Genomic DNA, 23983 nt, shown 5'->3' with positions numbered 1-23983 from the left:
GTAAGCACTCTGCAAGGAAGATAGATTCAAAAATGATTCCTCTAGAAGAAAAAGATCAAGGCAAGTCAGAAACAATGGGCAATGCAAATGTACCTATGCTAAGAAAAGAAAGTTATCAACAATGCAAGGAAAAGCTGAAGTCTAATATAATGAATCTTGATGTTTGGTGTCTAATATGCAATGGCTACACCAAGTCTCCTCCATAAAACGAGGAAGTACAAAAGAAAAATAAGGCTTAAGTAAAATCTTTTGTAGCATATCTTATTCAATGTTAAATAAGGTTATGCATTATACATTTGCAAAGCATGTATGGTATAAGATAAAAGCAATCCATGAAGAAATCCCAAAGAGGGAACTGTCAGGTAATCCTATTCTTAACAATGTGTCAACCTTTGTTATGTCAAATGGACTTGTTGATTCTAAAGAAGACAGGTTAGAAGAAATTTTCGATCTTAGAACAAAACTTGATCTTGCTTTGAAGAACATTTTTAATCTTAAAGATAAGTTGCAGACTTATGATAAAAAATATCATGCTAGTATGGTATCTAAACAATATTGTGAAGGTCTTGAAGCTAAGATCATCTCTCTAAAAGAATATCTTGAAAAATCAGATAAGTGGAATGAAGAACTACTTCAATCATTTGAAGAACACAAAAATGGGTTGAAAGAAGAGATTCTCGAATTAAAGTAGCAAGTGGACAAAGAAAGAAGGGTTGAAGAAGCTATGGAGAAGCAATATCTAGAAAAGGAAAATAAACATCAAGTTTAGATAAACATCCTAAAAGGTAAATTAGAAGAAAAGAATAAACATTTACGATTTCAAGATATTACTAAGATTTTGGAAAATATTCTTAGTAGTCAAAGGTATCCCTCCATCAAATCTGGTCTTTGTTTTCGTGAAACTGTTGAAGGATAATCTAGTACACAAGTTGAGGCAAGGAATTTAAAGAGTAAAATTGTAAAACCTGAAATTCTCAATTAAGTGATAAGAAGTAAACCTTATCAAAAACAAGGAAAGTGAATCTTCAAAGGAAATCATTTACTCCTAACTATAGAAATGTTAATCGATTATCTCCTCTGACCAACAATGTTGAATGTTTGATATGCCCTAATTATGGACATGTTGTAGCTAATTGAATAAGCAGACTATTTCAATCACAAGCAAATAACTGCTTCACTGAAAGATCCTCAGCTCCCAAGTACTCAGGTCTCTTTAAGGGATATTGTTTTTCTTGCAATGAATATGGTCACAAAGCTATTGATTGCTTCAGAAGGAATATGAAACAAAAGTATTATGATTTATCTACTCATATAAGATGTTATGCTTTTAACAAGTTTGGACCTGTAGCAAAAGAATGCAGGAACAAGTCTATGGATTGACACATACAACATGGTAAGAAACCAGACAAGAATATTGATGTCAGAAGACTTGAAAAAGATGGATCCACCAACATTTATCATAACAAGCAGAAAGAAGAAGAACAGATAAGGTGTGGTCTTGCACTTTTCTCATTTGAAGAAGATGATGAATGGTACATAGATAGCGGATGCTCACATCACATGACAAGAGATAAAAGTAAGATGGAGTCTCTCAAGAAAAATAAATATGGTAATGTTATTCTTGGAACTATTGTTCCAAAAGTTCTCGGAAAGGGTAAAGCCAAAATTAATAAACATAGAGGAGAAGTTGATGCTTTATTATTTCAAGGTATAAAGCAAAATATTATAAGTGTAGGTCAAATTGCAGATAAAGGAAACATAATTGTGTTTACATCAACCATGTGCAAGGTTATGGATGAAGAAACTAGAAAAGTCATACTAAGAGGATATAGAAACCTAGACGAATTATATGTGCTTGAAAAATGGAATTCTCGTAGATATGAGGAGGATTCAGATTTAGAGTAAAAGAAGATGGTGCCCATTGCAGTCCATTATTCTTAAAAGAATAATTCTAACAATTACTACAGAGGTGATAAGAGGTACATGAGAACAAAATATGATTATCAAGTCCTTAGGATCAGTGATGTGTAATCTCAGGGGAGCAATACATGTTTTATCTTGATGATGATTCCTATGATTGTTATGATATTCATGTTTCTGACAATGCATTTGATGTAGTAGCAGTGAATAGGTACATGCAGTATAGTCTCAGGGGAAGATGAAGTTGTGAAGTATCAATATTTCAAATTTTTGTACGCGGATCCCATAAAGACAAGTTGTGTATATACACGAGTTTTAAACTAAACACTCACGTATATCTTGGTATGATGAAGAAACAAGCTTTAATTTTTCATGTTGGTTTTGTAATCGGTTGAGTGCACTCTGCAGATATGGCACAAGTTCAAGGGGATCATTTTATATGCTTCTAATAATGCATTGTTGGCATTATATTTTCTTTAGAATTCCTTGATACATAATGATGCTTATTAATGGTGATGTTGCTTATATTGTTGAGTTCTTGGTTAATGATGAGGAAGTGCATGTTGTTGTCCATATTGCTGCTTACATATGATTATGATGCAGATCTTACATAGTATATGATCAAGGAAAATTTTAAGGATGGAAAATTTTCTTGAAGTTTAAAACATTGGCGAATCTCACTAATCCCTAATATGCAAATTATAAATGTTTATTGATATATTTGTAAAATTAATCAAATTTATAATTATTTTATATATAGTCTCTCTATAATCTTGGCGATTTTTAAGGTAAAATAATTTTATATTCTAAAATTTGGCCGAATCGTCTTTTATAAAATTGGAAATTGGCGAATCTTTTTTGTGTAAAAATCATGGAAAATTAGCCCACTGGGCGAACATTAGCCCCTAAAATTTTCCATGTATATGATGGTTTTTGTAAATTGTCTTGGTCTTATTACCTTACTATAGAGGTCTTTGGTATTTTTTATACTTGTTATACTTGTTATATCTTTCATTTGATGTAAAGGTCATGTAAAGACCTATGATGTAATAATTGCCAAATTAAGTCATGTAAGAACTATTGTGGACAAGCCTTTTTGGGAATATGATGTAATGTGTAACCCCACTGTGATTCGGTGATTGATGTAATTTTGAGTCCTTGGTGATAGAATAATTCATATGCAGCTGAGTCATAGAGCCATGTATTTTATTGTACATCCTTCTGAATTTCAGCATGTGATCAGGGGGAGCATGGTCAATATTCAATGTTCATACTCAACAGTTCAGATCTACAACACTTAAAAGGGAAACCTTCATCCAACATTGGTCAGCCCTTTTCCCTTGATGTCAAAAGGGGAGAGTAACTTGGTGTTTGAAAATCTTGGTGCTTAGCTTGATGTGTTTTACAGATATCTACAAGTGGTGGTGACCAAACACCAATATGGTTTCCATCAAATCCAAAGGGGGAGATTGTTGGAATGATGACTAATGTGTTGTCCTTGATGGAAACCTACTTGATGAGTTGTCTTTTGATCGAATCCTACATGATCAAGATGTCAACAGGATGTGTCTACATGTGACAAAGAGTTTGGTTAAAGGCATAGCTGTTTAGAGACAGAGGATTGATAAAGTTGAAATTTCAAGAAGTATACGCAAGTTCTGTAAAGCAAAGTTGTCTACACACGCGGGCATGAAGAAGTAAAGACGTGTACATTTTATGCACCGTGGTATTCTAAATACCAAGGGTCTTTAGCATGCTATTGACCTGTGGTATTGAGCTCAATAACAGATATTTGATCTCATCTAAGAATACCATCGACATTAGTATGGTTTTGACCTGTGGTATTGGATAAGGGCTAAGCTATAAAAGGAGATGAAGATCAAAGTGGTATAGGTGTGAAAGTGATCAATATTTTATGAATAGTTATATTTGAAGCAAGTATGCATGTAATGGGATGTTAATAATCTGCTTGATCTAAAACTAAGTATGCACCTAGGAATTTGATGATGGATCAAATCTAATAGATCTGAGATGACAATGTTGATTATGGGTTGTTTTGATCAGTGATGATAGTGTCTTGTCATGCGATTTTTCTGTGTATGCCAAGATCTAGGTATGTCTAAATTTATGTGGCATGGAGAAGGTTTGTGCTAGTAATTTCATATCTGTACATGTGTTTTGTAACCTGAAAGGTGTGTGCACACATGGGTTTAATACTGGTAATTTGTGTATATATTCAGATCTATACACAAGTTTGATTCTGGAGAAGCACATATACATGCGTAAATGCTTTGAGGAAAGCGCATATATAAGCTAGGGTTTTGCTTGAAAATATGTTTGATCAATTTAATAAGTATTAGTATGTTTCTGTTGTTTATCAATGAAGTCTTACTTGATGATCTGAGCTTAATAGTGATGTTTTCATTGAGGATTGATGTTGGGCATGGAATCCCCCCCAAGTCAGGTTCTGGGGCTTAAAGCCCAAGTTTTGACTAAATCCTTTGGTAAAAGCTCCACGAATTATGGGCGTAGGGCGCGAAATCATAATAAAGTCACAAGATTGTCTACCCTAGTCTAAGTGTATAAGAGAACTAATAAGGAAGTTAAGAAGAGAGAATGAGAAGTATAAGTGATTGAGTGAAAGTGTAAAGTGTGTCTTTGGGTTGTAGAGTAGGGAAAGGCTCTGCAGTTGAGTGCAAAGAGGCCTAGTAGTTTGCATCTGAGTGCACGGACCCCTGCAGCTGAGTGTGCAGGGCAGGTCGAGCCTGTAACCGCTGAGAGAATCAATAAAGAGAAGTTTTACTATATTTTTATGTATCTTTTCCTAATTTAATGCATGATTGGATATAATTTGCAAGTATACTGTTTATTTACTACGCGAACTTATATGAATGTTGTGTATAACTAATTATAACATGAGACATCCAAGTACGCGAAGGTAATTAACTGGTACAGGAAGATAACTAAGATCTTGGGTAATAGCGTAAAGCATGGAGCGAGAGCTCCACAACCCCTGGTTAGGGCTGCGTGAAGGTAGTGCATCAGCCCGTGAGGAAGAGGGAAGTGCGCGAAGTGACCTGCGCATAGGAACAAACGATGCACGATTCGAACCTCTCATACATCTCAAGGGTGCAGAAACCTGGTTCTAGCACCCTCCCATACTACTTTAGGTGAGACCTCTGTCCTTGCTCTGTGGACTGTTGCCGAAAGGGCTAGTAGTACAGGGATTTGTTTGGCTAATTAATTCCGAACCTGAGTCAGGGCCTAATAAGCCAACAAATGGTTCTATTACCGGTACCGGGATCTACATAGAGATGTCTGATGTCGTATCACTGGAATCCGACAAAGAAAGGAATTGAAGATTGGTTAGATAGGAAGATTCACGAGTTCGTGGCGTAGAAAAACAAGAATCTGCGACTATTAAAGGTAGAGTGGTTAGACTGCTACTTATATAAAGAGATCCACGAAATTTTCTTTTCATCCTTCCCCACTGAGTTGTACGAGTGGATTGCTAAACTATCAGATAGCCAAGGAAGGTGTAAACTCGACAACCCTATTGTGTGGACTCCAGAAGTGGTATGCAGAATAGAAGCATCAAAAGATAAGATTGCACACTTTGTCAATCACTGGCTCGATCAAATCATAGGAGGATTCATCACTAAATTTGCGGTAGATACTTCAGTCAGTTATAGCGAGGTAGAATGACGCTTCCTCAAAGGACCGTGAGGTAAATACGTTAAATCTTTAAACACTTGGATTAAGATGCCACTATGTGAAAAGTAGGTTACGCGAATAGATTGATGTTTGGAGCTACGTGAAGTGGGAGAATCTATAGAAACAAAGGTAGCATAGAACTAGAAACTAGCCCCTTGATTTCACCTTCGTGAGGGGGTGAAGAAGAGATCACGAAGGTCTTGCTAAGAAGTGCGATCAATCTGATAAGGTAGAGAATTCCATGCATACCACCCCCACCCACACCACTGCCAGTTTCACTGTCTTCACCCCCGTCTTCACCCATACCACCTCCTCCACCACCGTGAAGCAGTATGGCAAGCGTGATAAAGCTACCGGTGTTCAAGGGAGTAGGGAATGAAGATTCAGATCAGTTCTGGTTCATGATAAAAGTGGTATGGGAAGCACAAGGAGTCATGGATAACAATATAGAGAAGGCAACATTGGTCAGCACCCTGCAGGATCATGCGCTGACCTGGTACATTAAGCATTCCAATGACAATATGAATGTGGGGATCGCGGATATCCAAGTGGTGCTAAACAAAGAATTTCGCAGGCTGAAGTCAAAGGCACAGTCAATCATTGGGTTCAAGGAAATCACAATGCTACCAGGCGAAACCCCGTGGGATTTGGATAAAAGACTGAAGTGCAATATTCACGAAGCAAACATGATGTTGACAAATGGGCAACACCGCGAATGGTTTGTAGCATCATTAATGTCGCATCTATGGAATGCGTTGTCGTAACAGAGGCTAAGCACTCAGGCCGAGGCCTTGGAGGTTGCAATGAGATTTCATGAGACCCCAATACAAGATCCCAACCTGGGAGTTCAACAGATTCACGCATAGTTGAAAAGCTTGTGCCTTGAGATGCAGAGTTTGAAACAAGATAGGATAACCCGCCCAGAGATGCGCGATGAGGTATGGTGCATAAAATGCAAGGACCAAGGGCATGACAAGGATCACTGCGCGGTGTTCGCGAATTACCTTGCAGGAGGAGGGCCAATGCCACTAAGACCAGAGGCACAAGCAGGACCAAGCGCGACACCTGCGCTATGTGCGTGATTTATCAGATAGGAGGAAAGCATGCTACAGATAACTACCATCTATTATAGAAGTATATGTATAATTCACAGCAATTGTTCTATAATTTCTGTAGGTCAGTGGGACATGATGAGTGCACCTGTAGAAGTTATGAGCTGATTATGGATCAAACCCCTACCTATAGAGTTCAGGCTGAAACACATCCCCTCGATCAAAACGCGGGAATGGCGCACACGGCATTTCAAGGGCACGGACGAGGGCGAGGTGAAGGGGGAGCAAGCAGAGGTCACAGACAACTGATATGTTACAATTGCGGAGGGACAGGGCATTATGCCCGCGATTGTACAAATCCAACGTGACCATCATGATTGTATTGTACGTTGTTTGATCATGAGACAGAGGACTGCCCCACACTGATAGCGAGGTTGTGCAATAAAGGATCACTCCCACCTCCCCTGACTCAGAACCTGCAAATGATGAAGTCTGAACTGCACAAGGAAGACCCTAATGTAAATATCATGCTCTGAAGTGGAATTATGATAGGGAATGACAAAGGCAAGCAACCTGAAGAAAGTACCTGGGTTCGCAAGGCTCCGATGAAGGAACCAGAATTTGATTTGGAGCACACTAAGGAGACCTTCATGGAAGCTAAGAGGAGCTTCGCCGATGCCTCCATTCCAGGAAGTAAAGATAGATTAGAGCCAGAAATGGACCCATCGATGCTCACTACGTTCTTGGAGACATGCATGAAGCTGTTGCACGACAGCAAGGCTATAAAGGGGCTGCAAGAACTCATAACTAGATGCGCTGGGATCGTGCCAGGAGAACCGCGCGTAGTTCGGAAGCTCGGGAAGCACACGACATGAATAGGAAGGGAGATGAGATTGACCACGTAGATTGGGGAATATGAGATGGACCAAGTGATTTTGGATCTAGGATCGGATGCGAACGTCTTGCCAAAGTAGAGATGGGAGCTCATGGGAAGCCTGAATTGCAATGGTCTCCTATCTAACTGCAAATAGCAAACCAACAAAAGATCCTACCTATGGGGAGATTGCAGGGAATCATAGTAGATATCAAAGGAGCAAGTGCGCTAGTAGATTTCGAAGTCATAGAGATTGTTGATGATAGCAATCCCTACCCCATGCTATTGGGAATAGATTGGGCCACTGACATGAATGGAATGATAAATATGAAGAAGTGCAAGATGATCTTTGAGAAAAAGTCACTGCGTGTAGTGGTACCTTTAGACCCTGCAGAAGGATCGCGCTACACGGAGATAATATGCATCTACGACAACGATGATGATCTGGACTACATCTACAAGATAACCTCGTGAGAGCAAGACTAAGTAAATCCAACCGCGGATGGTCGAATCTCATGGGAGCACGAAAATTCCTGCACATTAGATTCTGGCGAGGAGATAGAACGATGGTAGAACTGGTTACACGAGGTAACCACACTCAACTGTAACATGATGATGAGGTTATTGCGCTGCGTAGCAATAGAGGTAAGAGATGTGCCTACGTATGACTGGTTAAGTGAGGTGGATGAATTCCTGAACAAATTTGAAAGAGAAGTGTCGGAACAGTAGCGCTTCGACGCTCTAAAATGGGTACTGCGCGCTACGCCCGCAAGATGGTGGGGTACACACCAAAGAAGTTTTGAGGACTGGCGCGACTGCAGAAGGATGATGCGCAGGTAGTTTGGGAAGCCTCCGATGCGATTAACAGACAATATTGTCGAACAAAACGGCCCACGCACCCACCTATCCAGGCGGATACAGGCATATGGTGCAAAACTTGCACGAATGCACATAATCCTCGCAGTATATCACAAAATCAAGCACTGGAAGGCTGTTGACCAGGTAGACTCTGTGTAACTGTTTCAGACCAATCTTTTGACTAAGGCTTAGCCTCCTTAGCCTGAGAGGGCTCTCTCAAAAGGTTATTGATTTTGACTATTGATGAGATGGCTAACTCTTGCAAAGTGAATTTAACAAATATGTTGGCTGGACTGACATTACAAAGACTTCCATTGGGCTTATGGAGTTAATCATCCTTCAGTAAACTATAACACTACTCATTCATAGAAGTCAGGGCATGTGATGTTTAAATACTCAAAACACATCTCATAGAAACCTCAGCTTACAAATACACACAGGAAATCAGAGCAGCAAAGTGAATTCTGAGTGATTGTGTATTTATACAACTGTAAAAACATAAAGGATAAAGCAAAACCACATATCTTGAGCATTGAAACACTGTATGAATCCTAAGAAGAAAAGCAGCAAATTGTATTACTGAAACTGAGTTTTTACACAAGCCAAAACAATACTCTGTTTTCTCAAATATCCAACCCCCATTACGTAAAAGTTTCATCTATATATAGAAACATAACTTTAACTACCTTGAGCTTCCTCCTCCAGCATGAGGGGAGCTCGATGACTGCCACTAATGACACCTATCTGCTTTGCAACAAACTATTTAATACAATAACCACTAACTGAAGTTCTAAAGAGTTCTAATTTAATTATAACTCTAACTCTATCTCCTTCGTAGAATGATTCCTCCTTGCAGCTTTGACACCTAGTTTCCTTTTCGTTTGGCTGAGATGGCATGAGATGAGCAGTTAATGCCCCATGTTGGCTTTGGATACTGAAGGCTTTAATCTGCTCCGTGTTGGCTGAGAATATCCCTTACTTTTCGGTTCTGGTCCCCCATCACTTCGAATATGCAGCAGCATGTACTTTAAGTCTCTTTAATAACCCAAAAACAATAGAACACCACCATGTTTCCTGATGAGTTGGAGGCTTCGTTAACGGACAGGTGTGCAAGCCAAAATTCCATGTAGGCAATTCATTCAACACCCTATGACAGGCAATAAAGTGGCTTTATAACTGAAAAATTTACACTAAGGTTAACACATTTCACCTTTTTGAAGGCACACCTGTCTTGATCAGAATGGCTGGGATGTCTTCATTTGATCTTTTACATAACCTTTAGGTGTTCCCTTTGAAAATTTCTGATCATCTTATCAAACTGTTTGTCTGCGTTAAAAAACAACACCTACAGCAGTTTCGTAGCGCGCTACGAAACTGCTGTGTAATTTCAAAAAACACAGTCTTCCTTTCAATTGTACAGCATGACTTTATGTTGAGATCTGTTAAAACAACAAGACCTGAAATTGTACTCATTTATGCCACAGTCACCGGACAGCCTACATAAACAATGCTTGAATCTGCGACTTTATTTCGATAAGACTGCAGCTCCTTTAAATTTGTAGGCCCAGCCATAGGTTTGATATCTGAGTTCTTTATACAATTGGACCATCCAATGTCCAATGCTTCTATTTTTATAAGCCCTTTCAATTACCTTTTCCTCTATAGTGTACTCTGTACAAAAGCGGAAAAAATTGAACTTCTTTCTTCTGTCCAATTCCATGTGCACGATCCTGGGCTTGTAGATCAACTTGTGGATTCCAGTCATTGTCATACAAAATGACCACATCTATTGTGGCAAGGTTAATACCAAGTCCTCCAGCTCTAGTTGAAAGCAAGAAAACAAACTTTTCACTCCCTCCTTGATTGAAAGAATCTATGGAAGCATCAAGATCTTCTCCTGAAGTATTCCCAACAATTCAACAATACTGATATCCACCCTCCAGTTCCTGCTCTTTGACAATTTAGAAGACCATCCCCCTCAGTATAACTTCGATACTTTTGTATTTTAGAAATAGATACACGATCACTGCAACACACTGTTGACATATGCAAACCCGCCAAAGCCTTCAACAAAAGAATACTGTCTGCCAAACTTGTATGGTAGACTAGACTGCACCGGCGGAGATGGCTTGTATAGAGAGGGAAAGAAACATGAGAGCCATTACATTCCATAACCAAATACTGCTCGGATCTTATGGAAAATAAGTTCTTTCCAACCTCTCTCGGTGTTCTCGACAACAGTGGCATTGCCATACCGATCCTTTTCAGGTACATCTGTTTGTTTCAGCTTCACGATTGTTACTCCAGAATCAGGTTCCTCGAATGTCATATAAACCGTAGAATAGTGCCCATCTATCCAATTGCTGAATCTCCATTTTTGAACAATGAGCTTCCCTTGCTGAAGCTCCTGATTAACGCCAGTGATGGCCCCGTCGAAGAGCGAGAATGATCCGCCCACCTCCCTGCTTATCTTGGCATTGCTCTGCGAGAATCCTTTCCACCGGTTATCATCCATGAGAATATCATAAATATCACTGGCCCTGCAATTGAATCTCTCTGTTAATAATCGTTTAAATTCCTCTCTAACAGCAGGCTTTAATGAGGAATTCTTATCGACTGTCTGAGCAGCTTTGGTTGATTTGGGCGGTGTCTTGTTCTGGAGCTCCTCTTTAGCTTCTTTCTTGACCATTGTTTTCCATTTTTTAATGAGCTGAAGATGTAAACACAGTTCCATCTGAAAATGACCAGAAGAAAGGTTGTGCCATAATTGCAGATGGACGAGTTTAAGCACTGTTCCATGCACTATCTCATCTTCCAAGCTCTGGAATGAGTGAATAAAAAAAAAATCAAGTAATTTGTTTTCTCTGCTATGTTTAGGTCTCTTCCCTGCTGCTTCAGTAACAAAACTCATCTTAAGAAACCCTCAAATGCATCGTCCCTGTCATGAAAGCATTTCCATGCTGGCACATTTTCCTGAAACTTTTCGTTCACCACTAAAATCATAGACATGAGATGCTCAAAAGTTGCATTATCGGGGTCAAAATTAGGCAACAGATAATTCTCCAGATATTGGCTGACTTCAAGGACCATCACCCTTTGCAAAGGAACAGATTTGCTGCCACTTGTTACAAGAAGTTCAGTTCTATAAATCTCCTCCACAAGGCTGGGATTAAAAGTGAGCTTTGACACAACATCTCGAGAGATTACCCAGTTTGCATTTGCAATTTTGGTAATCCGATCTCTTTGAATCTTGTTAAGAGTGATTGTATTTCCTGAAATAGACCCCGTCTTCTGCTCTACTGATTTTAGAATAGTCTCGTCTATTTCCATTCCCGGAGGAGCTGGATGTTGTAATGAGATACAGATACATAGATCCCGAAGAATGTGCATCTTCAGCAAGCTCAAAAGACAAATCTCGCAACCGATGGAATGCTCCCTTCCCTTCTTTTGGTTTTAGAAAGAGTCACCATTTTGTTGCGTTAAATCTCGTTGAAGGTGTTGCTTTGTGCCTTTTAAATGAGAGACATGTGGAGTACAGTCAAATCCTACCGCATTTAGGCCCTTTCCTAGGCGGTCCAATGATACAGATAGGTGTCAAATCCTTCTCTGTTTGGGCTACGTGTCTCTCTGCTTTCCAAAAAAAATTTCTTGGAGTTTGTCCATTCTTCACCGTTTGCTTGGCCATCTTGACCTGAACAAAGGAATTGTATGTACCATCAACATCCATGTCCAGGTAGAACGTAACATAATGGTCATGGATGACATCAATTATATTCTGAGCGAGCAAAGTCCCATGAAGTTCGTCCTGGGTTCTGATCTGGTTAACATTCCCATATTTTGTACCTTTGATCATCAAGATCCCACTTAGTCCAACCTTAATTCTGATAAGGCCATCGGTCTAAAATTCCCAATCCACAATATAATCATAGTTTGCAACAGATGCTGCCATACGGGCTACTAAAGGAACCTTTGGTCTGACTTGCTCAAATCTCCATGCCTGAAATTGGACACTCTGTGTGGCACCAAGCTATGTCGCCTACATATCGCTCAAATATGCAGACCATGTTAGGTCTTACATAAGGTGCTCCATCGGCACTAGACATGTCGAGCCAGATATTCCCACAGAACCCATAGGAGACAAAGGTGATATGGGTGAGCTATGGTTTCGGACAAATCCCCAATTTCGTAGCGCGCTACGAAACCACCTAAACATGTAGCGCTGTGAAACTGCTAAAAAGGATTCAAACAAATATAAGACATTTGGCATTGAAATTTTTTCAGTGATAACAGTGGCTCCACTTGGGATAGTGTGCCCTTGTGGTACACTAAGAACCTGCAGTTCCAGTGCCTTATAAAATTTATTTGACAAACCTCTTCTTTAAGTTCCTTGGGCCTTCACCTCGGGCTTAAGCTTGATGATCACTGTAGGAGAAAGAAGTCTATATCTACCACTACTAAAAAAATTGCTGAGTCAACCTTGAGCTTATTTGCACTTTCCTACCTACCTACCCTATCAGCTGCAAGCTCCACTTGTAGCTCAAGCAACATGATATTTCCAATGTAACCAATCCTCTATTTTATCTGATATTAGAGACTCTTGACTGCATCTGACCTCAAAATAACCATGGTAGTGAGATGACCACATCAACTCATAATATATTTGATCTTCATAATGCAAATGAAAATGAAAGACCGGAGTGCAAAGCTTGTCTATGTATTCACTTATAGGGTCAAAGAATACATGGTTATGTTGATGATCATCATAATATTCCACATCTTTAGACAACTGATTCTCAACCACACAATATTCTTTTGATATACTATCGAACTGCTTTTCTGAATGCTGCCTACAAACAATGTAATTTTCCTCTTTCTTATGATCATCTATTGCTGTAAGCTGCTGAGAAGTTTGACATAAAAAACCAACCCTTTCCTCGGCCTGAGGGTTGTAAAAGCTATCTCCCACTTCTTCTTGCTGTTTGCAATCATTTTTATCTTCATTATGATTCAAAGACTGAGAATATTGCTGCATCTCTTCATTCATATCAAAGGATTGAACATGGTTTTCACAAGTAAACCCCTGTTGATCTTCATGCTGCGTTTCATGAGATGTTATACCTTCTTCTTGGTGCTGGAATGCATTGTTATGAAGAGCCTCTAAAATTTCTTCATTCGTAAATTCATCATCATCATAACAATCTTCCAAGTACTGAATAAGACTTAAAGACTGTCTACAACAATCTTTAAGCAGCAATAAGGAAGGATAACCTTCTTTATACATTTCACAGAATTCATCATGAAAACTAGCAAGCGAATATATTGAACCATTTTCCAGACTTTTATACCAAGACCATGCTTTTCCTTCTAAAGTGGTCATAAACATTTTCATGAGACAATCTTCAGGGAAATGAACCTTAAGACTGTGTACATGCATATGGAATTTAACCAAATGAAGAGCAGCATTGTCCTTCTTTTCATCTTTGAATATTGGAAGATCATCTAACCAATCAACCTCTGGCATAGGATTTGGAAAACCAGGGATATGAGACCGATTCATAGGAGCATACCTGGCATTCATTCTTGCAGTGGAATTCATCTTGAAACTTCATCAAGCTACTGATCTTCTAGCAGTGGAGTCACCTTCCAATTTCTTATTCAATGTGCGGAGTCGCCAAGGTAGTTTTGCAGCCTCAAAAACCTTCTGAGCTCCTGCTACCTTCAGAAGTTCAGCATCATAATTTCGGGAATGAATAATCTTCAGGCTCCCGGCAGACGCACCAAAATGTTATCACAAAATCAAGCACTGGAAGGCTGCTGACCAGGTAGACTCTGTGTAACTGTTTCAGACCAATCTTTTGACTAAGGCTTAGCCTCCTTAGCCTGAGAGGGCTCTCTCAAAAGGTTATTGATTTTGACTATTGATGAGATGGCTAACTCTTGCAAAGTGAATTTAACAAATATGCTGGCTGGACTAACATTACAAAGACTTCCATTGGGCTTATGGAGTTAATCATCCTTCAGTAAACTATAACACTACTCATTCATAGAAGTCAGGGCATGTGATGTTTAAATACTCAAAACACATCTCATAGAAACCTCAGCTTACAAATACACACAGGAAATCAGAGCAGCAAAGTGAATTCTGAGTGATTGTGTATTTATACAACTGTAAAAACATAAAGGATAAAGCAAAACCACATATCTTGAGCATTGAAACACTGTATGAATCCTGAGAAGAAAAGCAGCAAATTGTATTACTGAAACTGAGTTTTTACACAAGCCAAAACAATACTCTGTTTTCTCAAATATCCAACCCCCATTACATAAAAGTTTCATCTATATATAGAAACATAACTTTAACTACTTTGAGCTTCCTCCTCCAGCATGAGGGGAGCTCGATGACTGCCACTAATGACACCTATCTGCTTTGCAACAAACTATTTAATACAATAACCACTAATTGAAGTTCTAAAGAGTTCTAATTTAATTATAACTCTAACTCTATCTCCTTTGTAGAATGATTCCTCCTTGCAGCTTTGACACCTGGTTTCCTTTTCGTTTGGCTGAGATGGCATGAGATGAGCAGTTAATGCCCCATGTTGGCTTTGGATACTGAAGGCTTTAATCTGCTCCGTGTTGGCTGAGAATATCCCTTACTTTTCGGTTCTGGTCCCCCATCACTTCGAATATGCAGCAGCATGTACTTTAAGTCTCTTTAATAACCCAAAAACAATAGAACACCACCATGTTTCCTGATGAGTTGGAGGCTTCGTTAACGGACAGGTGTGCAAGCCAAAATTCCATGTAGGCAATTCATTCAACACCCTATGACCGGCAATAAAGTGGCTTTATAACCGAAAAATTTACACTAAGGTTAACACATTTCACCTTTTTGAAGGCACACCTGTCTTGATCATAATGGCAGGGATGTCTTCATTTGATCTTTTACATAACCTTTAGGTGTTCCCTTTGAAAATTTCCGATCATCTTATCAAACTGTTTGTCTGCGTTAAAAAACAACACCTACAGCAGTTTCGTAGCGCGCTACGAAACTACTGTGTAATTTCAAAAAACACAGTCTTCCTTTCAATTGTACAGCATGAATTTATGTTGAGATCTGTTAAAACAACAAGACCTGAAATTGTACTCATTTATGCCACAGTCACCGGACAGCCTACATAAACAATGCTTGAATCTGCGACTTTATTTCGATAAGACTGCAGCTCCTTTAAATTTGTAGGCCCAGCCATAGGTTTGATATCTGAGTTCTTTATACAATTGGACCATCCAATGTCCAATGCTTCTATTTTTATAAGCCCTTTCAATTACCTTTTCCTCTATAGTGTACTCTGTACAAAAGCGGAAAAAATTGAACTTCTTTCTTCTGTCCAATTCCATGTGCACGATCCTGGGCTTGTAGATCAACTTGTGGATTCCAGTCATTGTCATACAAAATGACCACATCTGTTGTGGCAAGGTTAATACCAAGTCCTCCAGCTCTAGTTGAAAGCAAGAAAACAAACTTTTCACTCCCTCCTTGATTGAAAGAATCTATGGAAGCATCACGATCTTCTCCTGAAGTATTCCCAACAATTCAACAATATTGATATCCACCCTCCAGTTCCTGCTCTCTGACAATTTAGAAGACCATCCCCCTCAGTATAACTTCGATACTTTTGTATTTTAGAAATAGATACACGATCACTGCAACACACTGTTGACATATGCAGACCCGCCAAAGCCTTCAACAAAAGAATACTGTCTGCCAAACTTGTATGGTAGACTAGACTGCACCGGCGGAGATGGCTTGTATAGAGAGGGAAAGAAACATGAGAGCCATTACATTCCATAACCAAATACTGCTCGGATCTCATGGAAAATAAGTTCTTTCCAACCTCTCTCGGTGTTCTCGACAACAGTGGCATTGCCATACCGATCCTTTTCAGGTACATCTGTTTGCTTCAGCTTCACGATTATTACTCCAGAATCAGGTTCCTCGAATGTCATATAAACCGTAGAATAGTGCCCATCTATCCAATTGCTGAATCTCCATTTTTGAACAATGAGCTTCCCTTGCTGAAGCTCCTGATTAAATCCAGTGATGGCCCCGACGTAGAGCGAGAATGATCCGCCCACCTCCTTGCTTATCTTGGCATTGCTCTGCGAGAATCCTTTCCACTAGTTATCATCCATGAGAATATCATAAATATCACTGGCCCTGCAATTGAATCTCTCTGTTAATAATCGTTTAAATTCCTCTCTAACAGCAGGCTTTAATGAGGAATTCTTATCGACTGTCTGAGCAGCTTTGGTTGATTTGGGCGGCGTCTTGTTCTGGAGCTCCTCTTTAGCTTCTTTCTTGACCATTGTTTTCCATTTTTTAATGAGCTGAAGATGTAAACACAGTTCCATCTGAAAATGACCAGAAGAAAGGCTGTGCCATAATTGCATATGGACGAGTTTAAGCACTGTTCCATGCACTATCTCATCTTCCAAGCTCTGGAATGAGTGAATAAAAAAAAAATCAAGTAATTTGTTTTCTCTACTATGTTTAGGTCTCTTCCCTGCTGCTTCAGTAACAAAACTCATCTTAAGAAACCCTCAAATGCATCGTCCCTGTCATGAAAGCATTTCCATGCTGGCACATTTTCCTGAAACTTTTCGTTCACCACTAAAATCATAGACATGAGATGCTCAAAGGTTGCATTGTCGAGGTCAAAATTAGGCAACAGATAATTCTCCAGATATTGGCTGACTTCAAGGACCATCACCCTTTGCAAAGGAACAGATTTGCTGCCACTTGTTACAAGAAGTTCAGTTCTATAAATCTCCTCCACAAGGCTGGGATTAAAAGTGAGCTTTGACACAACATCTCGAGAGATTACCCAGTTTGCATTTGCAATTTTGGTAATCCGATCTCTTTGAATCTTGTTAAGAGTGATTGTATTTCCTGAAATAGACCCCGTCTTCTGCTCTACTGATTTTAGAATAGTCTTGTCTATTTCCATTCCCGGAGGAGCTGGATGTTGTAATGAGATACAGATACATAGATCCCGAAGAATGTGCATCTTCAGCAAGCTCAAAAGACAAATCTCGCAACCGATGGAATGCTCCCTTCCCTTCTTTTGGTTTTAGAAAGAGTCACCATTTTGTTGCGTTAAATCTCGTTGAAGGTGTTGCTTTGTGCCTTTTAAATGAGAGACATGTGGAGTACAGTCAAATCCTACCGCATTTAGGCCCTTTCCCAGGCGGTCCAATGATACAGCTAGGTGTCAAATCCTTCTCTGTTTGGGCTACGTGTCTCTCTGCTTTCCAAAAACTTTTTCTTGGAGTTTGTCCATTCTTCACCGTTTGCTTGGCCATCTTGACCTGAACAAAGGAATTGTATGTACCATCAACATCCATGTCCAGGTAGAACGTAACATAATGGTCATGGATGACATCAATTATATTCTGAGCGAGCAAAGTCCCATGAAGTTCGTCCTGGGTTCTGATCTGGTTAACATTCCCATATTTTGTACCTTTGATCATCAAGATCCCACTTAGTCCAACCTTAATTATGATAAGGCCATCGGTCTGAAATTCCCAATCCACAATATAATCATAGTTTGCAACAGATGCTGCCATACGGGCTACTAAAGGAACCTTTGGTCTGACTTGCTCGAATCTCCATGCCTGAAATTGGACACTCTGTGTGGCACCAAGCTATGTCGCCTACATATCGCTCAAATATGCAGACCATGTTAGGTCTTACATAAGGTGCTCCATCGGCACTAGACATGTCGAGCCAGATATTCCCACAGAACCCATAGGAGACAAAGGTGATATGGGTGAGCTATGGTTTTGGACAAATCCCCAATTTCGTAGCGCGCTACGAAACCACCTAAACATGTAGCGCTGTGAAACTGCTAAAAAGGATTCAAACAAATATAAGACATTTGGCATTGAAATTTTTTCAGTGATAACAGGAGGCACGATCAGTAAGAAGGTGCGAGTAAGGCAATGGCGCGAATGATATCCATGCAGAAGCTTTTAATAAATTACGCGAAGCACTGAACAAGGTCCACAATGCGAAGCAAACTAACTAGGGCCTGCGCGTACTAGTGGTTCTATGGGCTTATAAGACCGCGTGCAAGAACCTAACCACCTAGGCACTGCCAAGGCTGGAGTATAAAGCAACTGTTGTAAGCCCTATAGTACATGAACGGCTTAGATCGTGCATAATAGCACCGGTAGATATGACAGTTTGCGGAACCTTGGAAGAAGAAATCCAACAGGGAAATTCTAGGCTCCAAGAACTTGAAGAAGAAGGGGTACGATTAAGTAGGAAAAGCGCTCTGGTAGACACAGAAGTCAAGAAGCTGGAGGATGAGATAAAGGAATATTTTCTCGGTAAAATGACCAGGGTGATAGAGCAGGATGCGTATGATAACGATGATAAATTTGAGGCCTATCGCCATGAATTGATTAGTCTCATGTCTTGGCTTGGACTGCACATTACCAACTAAATCAAGCAGGGTAGTGCGTTGCAAATGATAAAGTGCGCGGTGTTGCTCGTAACAATAAAAGGTGGGTATTGTCCAGGAAACGTGATGGGTGACATGATGAAACTTTACACAGGTGGTGCGACCACCTGACTAGCCGAGGGAAGTACAGTCTTAGCGCTCCAGGCAATTGAAAGGAAGCGTTGGACTATAAAATACTATGCCCAGGAGCTGCGCGATGTTGGAGTTGCGGGCAAAAGCAAAGAGTCACAAGGTCTGCGACCGCACATGTGGGGTTGCGCTACTGCACGGGTTTGCTAGAAAGTGACCATTGAAGTCACTATTCACGATGGGATGCTCGACTTGCGACCAAATGGAGAGAGTGACAAGCATTTAAGACGTGATTTATGGGCAAGATTTGGGAAAATCTGCCGCCAAGGGAGCATTAATGAACCAGATTTGGGGGGAATGGCCAAATTCAAATTCAAAAAGTGCTATAAATTACAAGGGGATGCCCAGCAAACAACACTTGGTCATTTGTGAATTGAGCTATTGAGCAGAGCCCTGTTTGTTTTGTGCCAAGCATTGATTGAGCCCCTGAGTTCACAAGTGATAGATTTTTGGACAGACACAATGGCAGCAGCTGAGGAAGTTATGGAAATAACCAAAATGACAACCGAAGAGGCCGCGCAGGCCTTGACTGAGGGAGATTCTCCGAAAGGCACCAGGATTGTGGCAAAAATCCTGAAATCACCGTGCACGCCAAGACCATAGAAGGAAAAAAAAGTGTGGTTCCCATACGTGTGTCCCTGCGGAACTCGTTGCGCTCCAAGCTTTCAATGGAGTACAAGGGGAAAGTCGTCACCATAGAGACCATTAAAGAAGAAGAAGACCTGGAGGACCTTATTATCGAAGAGGACGAGGATGAATGCATGGAGGAGGAAACTGAGCCTGCGAACCCCCCGATAAAGCTGCCCGCCTATGTCCCCCCGTGGAAAGGGAAGGTTAAACTACCCAAGGACGTTGACGAGACCAAGAGCTAGCTCTAGACCCTGCTTCTCCCAGACAACATTATTTTTGAGGGCACGCACTTGGGACGGGTGCTGAGCTTAAAATTTTAAGATTAGGAGCTCGCTGACCACAAGAAGTTCCCTCACCTTGAGACGTCACACCTCATGAAGCCCAGGTAGAACACTGCGAAGCGGGTTACATAATTAGAGTCGCGAAAGTGGTTGCACGGAGTGGAAAAGGCTAGGCTACTTAACCTGCTCTAGGCGCTGCATTTCTACCGTGCCCCAATAACCATTTTTGTCATCAGGCAGCTACTCTACCTGGTACATGATGGGTGTTTGTGGCTGGAGGAGCCCATCCCCATCACGGAAGACTTGATTCACCACATTACCCAGCTGCCGTGCAAAGGAGAGGACCCCGTGGACATCTTGGAAGGGAAGAGTAGTGACTTGGCCATCATGGAGGCCATGAAGAAGAAATACAAGCTGGAAAAGAAGAAAAGGGGCTACGCCATATCTAGCATCAACAATAAAGCAGTGAGAGTGGCGATCCAAATATTGGCCCATAAGGTTATGCACAAGTGTCGCGTGGACGAGGTACCCATGCTGGTAGTAGCACTTGCTGAACAATACGCAGAGGAGGTCCAGTTTAACTGGTCTGAGTTTCTCTATAAGGAATTTTTGGAGAATTGTCGCGAAGCTTAGGAACAGGGAAAAACGTTCCACTATGCATGGCTTCTATTGTCCATAGTGCTCATAGTAGGGGAATTGCTGAAAGATGGTCAATTCCCCACAATTGACAAGGATCTGCCGAAGGCCGCGAAGTACGCTTCCCTCTGGGCCACAAAGGATGCCAATAGGATCCATGAGAGTAAAATATTTTGGGTGTTCATGGAGTTGAACCTCAAAATGGGGATCAACCACAAGCAGCAGTTGTCGCCCAGTGTCTACAACAGCCTGTAGAGGTTTGTAGAATTTAAAGAGGACATCCATAGCATATACATCAGAGCGTGAAAGGACCTGGCCAAACAATGGAGGAAGCTACCCTTTGTAGCCACAGACGATGTCATCTTTAACATACTGGAGACATGGCCACCGGAGTGGCATGCTCCAGACATTGCAGAGATAAAGTCGATGACACAGAGAAAGAAAGAAGAGGCCAAACTGCGCATCGCATAGTTGGCAGAAAAGAGAAGGAAGGAGGCAACTGTAGCAGAAGCGTGGGTGGTGTGGGACACTGCTCAAACAACAACTAAACAGGAAAAGGCCACAGCAGTAGCAGTGTAGGAGGCAGCCACGAAGGCGCACGAGGGCCAAACTTTGCCTTCGCATGGGCAGGAAGCAGAGGAAGAAGAGGGAGGCGCAGACCCGCAAAACGCATCAACACAATTGAAGTGCCAGCAACCAACCGAGAGGACAAGGCCACGCAAGAAGATCAAGGCATTGAAGTTGTCTATTGACCTTATCACCCTAATCGAGCGTGATCTGCACGACATCGACGAAATCGTGCACGATGTCACTTCCGTAGCCCTCCAAAACTTCATGTGGGAGAACCAGATTGTATTGGGGGCCCTCAGAGCACAACTGCAAGAATTACAGGTATGCCTCCTCAGGCTGGTACCCATTCGACCAGCCCCACAGTCGGAACAACGGCAGCGGAACAGATGTTGGGCGCTCAGGTGACGAATACCATAGTACTGCGAGAAGGCGCACTAGTAACAACAAATGAGGCCGACAGGCCTATGTTTAGCACGCTGAAGGGTCTCGGTATCATTATGGCTACACTCCCATGGGAGACCTTATACATTCTGCAGGATGGGATAACTGCAGAGCTGAGAGCTAGGGAGAACCACGCAGTGCAATTCCTTAGCGAGCAGAAAATCAATATGGAACAGTTGAGCTTGCAGCACGACGAAGTGGTGTCATAGAATCGACAAATGGTACAGGTAATAGATGCAGCTTGTCAAAGCGTCCTGGAGCTGGCCATCCCAATAGACAGTCTAGCAGAGGCACGCATCCACAGGTTAGCAGCAGGGGTTCATGAGGCACGAGAGGAAATGACAAAGCTTCAGCTAGAGTTGAACCTTCAGATCGCCGAGCTACAGTTAAAGGCACAGCCGTCCACCCCTCCGAAATTCATAGAACGGTGTTCTAGTGCTATTACAACAGGACTAAATGAGATTGGCAGTGCAGTGTGAGATTGCATTAGTATGTTGGAAGAATAATTTGAGGTCCTCACAAATCTGCAGGACAACCCAAACATCCAGCGCTTAGAAATAGAGGTGCGAGAACTCCAACAATAATATGACAGCGTCAAAGGAACTACGCAGACGATGGCCCTCACTCAGAGGCTCGCGTGGATGCAATAGGACAAAGCGCTGAAGGAATAGGTGGATGCAGCACGACATAAGGAAGCAGTCCTGAAGGCGCGCATTCAAGGATCGACGAGGCCTTCACCATCACAGCAAAAATTGAAGGCAATCTCGCACACATGCAGGGGATACACACACATATGGAGAAAAGCACTTCCAACACAATGGTCTCAGAACAATCCATGTAGCAGATCCAATAGGCAGCAGCTCAATGTGCTGCCGACCTTGCAGTAGTTCGAGTAGAGTTGGAAGGACTCTATGCAAAGATCTTCATGTCGATAGAGTGACTCAAGGACGAGTCATGATGTTTGTATTGGGGGCCTTTTGGGCATGGAAGCCCACGTTTTGACCGAATCCTTTTGTAAAAGCTTCGCAAATTGTGGGCACGGGGCGTAAAATCATAATAGAGTCATAGGGTTGTCCGCCCTAGTTTTTGTAATGTAATGTCGGCTGGATAGACCTACCCATGGTCCACGAACCATGGGATTGTATAAATAGAGCGAGGCTCTAAGTGTATAAGAGAACTAATAGGGAAGTTAAGAAGAGAGAATGAGAAGTCTAAGTGATTGAGTGAAAGTGTAAAGTGTGTCTTTGGGTCGTAGAGTAGGGAAAGGCTTTGCAGCTGAGTGTGCATACCCCTGCAGCTGAGTCCACGGGGCAGGTCGAGTCTGTAACCGTTGAAAGAATCAATAAAGAGAAGTTTTACTATATTTTTGTGTATCTTTTCCTGATTTAATGCATGATTGGATATAATTTGCAAGTATATTGTTTATTTACTGCGCGAACTTATATGAATGTTGTGTATAACTAATTATAACGTGAGACATCCAAGTACGCGAAGGTAATTAACTGGTATAGGAACATAAGTAAGATCTCGAGTAATAGCGTAGTGCGCGGTGCGGGAGCTCCACAACCCTTGGTTAGGGCTGCACCAAGGCAGTGCATGAGCCCGTGAGGAAGAGGGAAGTGCGTGAAGCGACCTGCGCGTAGGAACAAACAATGGACCAGTCGAACCTCTCAGACATCTCAAGGGTGTGGAAACCTGGTTATAGCACCCTCCCATACTACTTCGACTGAGACCTCAGTCCGCGCTCCGCGGACTGTTGCCAAAAGGGCCAGTGGTACAGGGATTTGTTTGGCTAATTAACTCTGAACCTGGGTCAGGCCCCAATAAGCCAACAATTGATTGATTGAAGAATGATGAAGCTACTAGTTGTTTGTGATTGAAGATCAGGGATGGTTCTGTGATTATTTCATAATGATGTAGTGGTTCTTGATATGATTTAATGTTTATTTCAGAGTGACAGTGGTTTAGTTCCAGGGTTCAATGTTTTGAAATCTGTATGCGAGTATGCTTCAAGGAAGTAGCGTATGAATTTTGATATTTATTGATGAGGGTTTTTCAGTTGATTAAGTAAGATGATGTAGTCTTTGGGTTTAGTATTAGTACTCTGTTTACAGTGATCTAACTGTTTTGGTTGTTTGGGAGTAAGTTGATTGAGTTGGGTTTCATTTGATTCGGTGATTGGTTGATTCATAGATTTATTGGTTGATGACTGAGTGATTTGTTGCAGTCATAATTTTTAGCTTTGATGTTTGATTTTGGGCTTAAATGATGGTAGTGGGTCCAATCTGAAAATTTGATGAAATGTGGCCTACAATTGTGATGTGTTGTATCAGGTGTATCCAGTATGAAAAT

General features: G+C 41.2%; 1 protein-coding gene and 1 pseudogene across 1 annotated transcript; both read right to left on the bottom strand.

Annotated features, from left to right (window-relative positions):
- Positions 1-10424: 10424 nt before the first annotated feature.
- Positions 10425-11107, bottom strand: LOC149173003 (uncharacterized). Its single transcript, XM_089426538.1, has one exon. It carries the CDS (start codon positions 11105-11107, stop codon positions 10580-10582), a length of 528 nt encoding a protein of 175 aa, XP_089282664.1. The 3' UTR covers positions 10425-10579.
- A 6527-nt stretch (positions 11108-17634) lies between these two features.
- On the bottom strand, positions 17635-18045 carry LOC149173002 (amine oxidase [copper-containing] gamma 1 pseudogene; annotated as a pseudogene).
- Positions 18046-23983: the final 5938 nt, after the last annotated feature.

The sequence above is a fragment of the Pinus tabuliformis genome, chromosome 4_2, assembly GCF_031772625.1.
Source record: "Pinus tabuliformis cultivar Carrire ecotype Pingquan chromosome 4_2, CPIR1, whole genome shotgun sequence".
In the NCBI taxonomy this organism is placed as follows: Eukaryota; Viridiplantae; Streptophyta; class Pinopsida; order Pinales; family Pinaceae; genus Pinus; species Pinus tabuliformis.
Note: the sequence above shows the minus strand (reverse complement) of the source record. Positions and strands in the feature narration are given on the sequence as shown.

What these genes read in the sequence shown, in the direction of transcription:
- LOC149173003 (XM_089426538.1), bottom strand. Translation starts at nt 11,107, where the DNA reads ATGGTCAAGAAAGAAGCTAAAGAGGAGCTCCAGAACAAGACACCGCCC.